At 59.5% G+C, this 1,626-nt stretch overlaps 1 protein-coding gene across 4 annotated transcripts in view; it reads right to left on the bottom strand.

Moving 5' to 3' along the window:
• RMC1 (regulator of MON1-CCZ1) overlaps positions 1 to 512 on the bottom strand; it is a 30,719-nt gene extending 30,207 nt beyond the window's left edge. The window contains exon 1 of one of the 4 annotated variants that reach the window (XM_017498629.2): positions 260 to 512. In XM_017498629.2, coding sequence (XP_017354118.1) covers positions 260 to 361 — 102 coding nt within the window. In that variant the 5' untranslated portion in view covers positions 362 to 512. The remainder of the gene's footprint in view (positions 1 to 259) is intronic. The other 3 variants (XM_017498637.2, XM_037728023.1, XM_017498641.2) reach the window with 3 other exon arrangements.
• Between the last annotated feature and the right edge of the window lie 1,114 nt (positions 513 to 1,626).

Genomic DNA, 1,626 nt, shown 5'->3' on the forward strand with positions numbered 1-1,626 from the left:
GCGCGCCAACAGTTGAGACACCGGTCACGGGGTCACTGCGTCCGCGCTGAGGGCCCGGGAATCCAGCCCCGGGATCACCTGTGAGGACACCGGCCCTTGGCGGAGCCCACCCAACAGGGAGGGAGCGCGCGCCGCCTCCTGCGCTGAGACTGGACGGGACAGGAGGGGACTCTCCGCCCCAGTCGCGCGGGACGGGCCTCGGCGCGTCCACGACCCCAGCAGGGCCGCGCGGAGGAGGAAGGACGCGGGCTTGCCGGACCTGCTTGTTGGCCTCATCGAAGAAGACGCAGTTGACAGGGTTCGCCTTCTCGAATTGTACCGGCCGCTCGCACAGCTCCAGGTAGTAGTCCTCCTCGCCCATGGCGGGCGCCGCGCTGGCGGCGGAGGCCCCGGGGGCGGTCGCCAGCGTGGAGCGCAGAGCGCGGTGGAGCTCAGCCTGGACTGCGGCTGCTGCAGCGGCGGCGGCGACTGCCTGTCTGGGCCTGGCGCGGACAGTTTCCTGGTGCCACGCCCCCACCCCACCCACCACGTGACCCGCGGCCCTCTGCACTTAAACGGGCAGTCTGGCTGCTGTGGGGCCCACCGACAGTAACCACGCCCTGCCTGACTCGTGAGGCTCCTCCCCTTTTCCCGAGGGCGGGAGGAGCGCGGCGGCGTGACCCGGAAGCCCGCGTGGTGCAGCACGGACCAAGGGCCGCTGGGCAGCCAGCCCTGCACTGCTCCGGGTTCCTGTGCGCGGCTCGGTCGCCCCGGCCCCAACCTGTGCCCTAGCGTGGGACCGTTGCCGGTCTAGAAAAAGCTCCACCTTGCTTTAGGGAGAATTTCCGGAGCGCCTCCCGCGGCAGGTTCCCCGCTTTGGGAGTTTTGTCTGGGAGAAGGGGCAGAAGGCTCGCTGAGCAGGTGCGGGTGCGCCTGAGACCGTCTCCAACCCCCTCTGCGCTTTTGCGGGCTCTTCCGCTGGAGCCAAAAACCGAATTGTTGAGAAGCAGATAAACAAGACAAAAGCATACACACTTTATTAGTTTTTCATGGGGCTCTTCAAAAGAGAGTGAGGTCTGAAAAGGTGGCCAAAGCAAGGTGCTTTTTATACTTTTTAGACAAAGAGTGACGCATTTGAGAAGAAAGCACAAAAGGCACCTGGCTAGGAGCGATACATTTCTAAGGGAGTCACTGGGAGAAATACTGGGGGGTTGTAAAACTAGTGGAAGATGAAGGTTACTTGGGAAGTTCGTGTTTTCAGGTCCATTGCAGCCCCCAACTCCCAGTCTCTGGTGATAAGGGCTATTTTCTGGCCCAGGTACCGAGAGGGTACTGCTCCCAGAGGAATCTTAATGGCTTCTTCCCTGTGGGAAAAAGACAGGACATCTAGCCCTTTCTGAAACTACAGTTTCTCCAGTGTTTTCAACTCAATATACCAATTTTTGGACATATTTTGGAATAGCACGTCCTTCACTCCTTCATAGTAACAGGAAAACCTAATTTCGACTATGGGTCAGCAAGCCTTTTGACTTGGTAAGAAACAAAAGTTAACCATGTTAACCCCCCTTTTTTTTGGTTTATTTCAGAGACAGAGCCTCTCTCTGCCCAGGCTAGAGTGCATTGGTGCAATCACGGCTCACTGCAGCC

The sequence above is a fragment of the Cebus imitator genome, unplaced genomic scaffold (genome assembly GCF_001604975.1).
Source record: "Cebus imitator isolate Cc_AM_T3 unplaced genomic scaffold, Cebus_imitator-1.0 Scaffold12, whole genome shotgun sequence".
Classification (NCBI taxonomy): Eukaryota; Metazoa; Chordata; class Mammalia; order Primates; family Cebidae; genus Cebus; species Cebus imitator.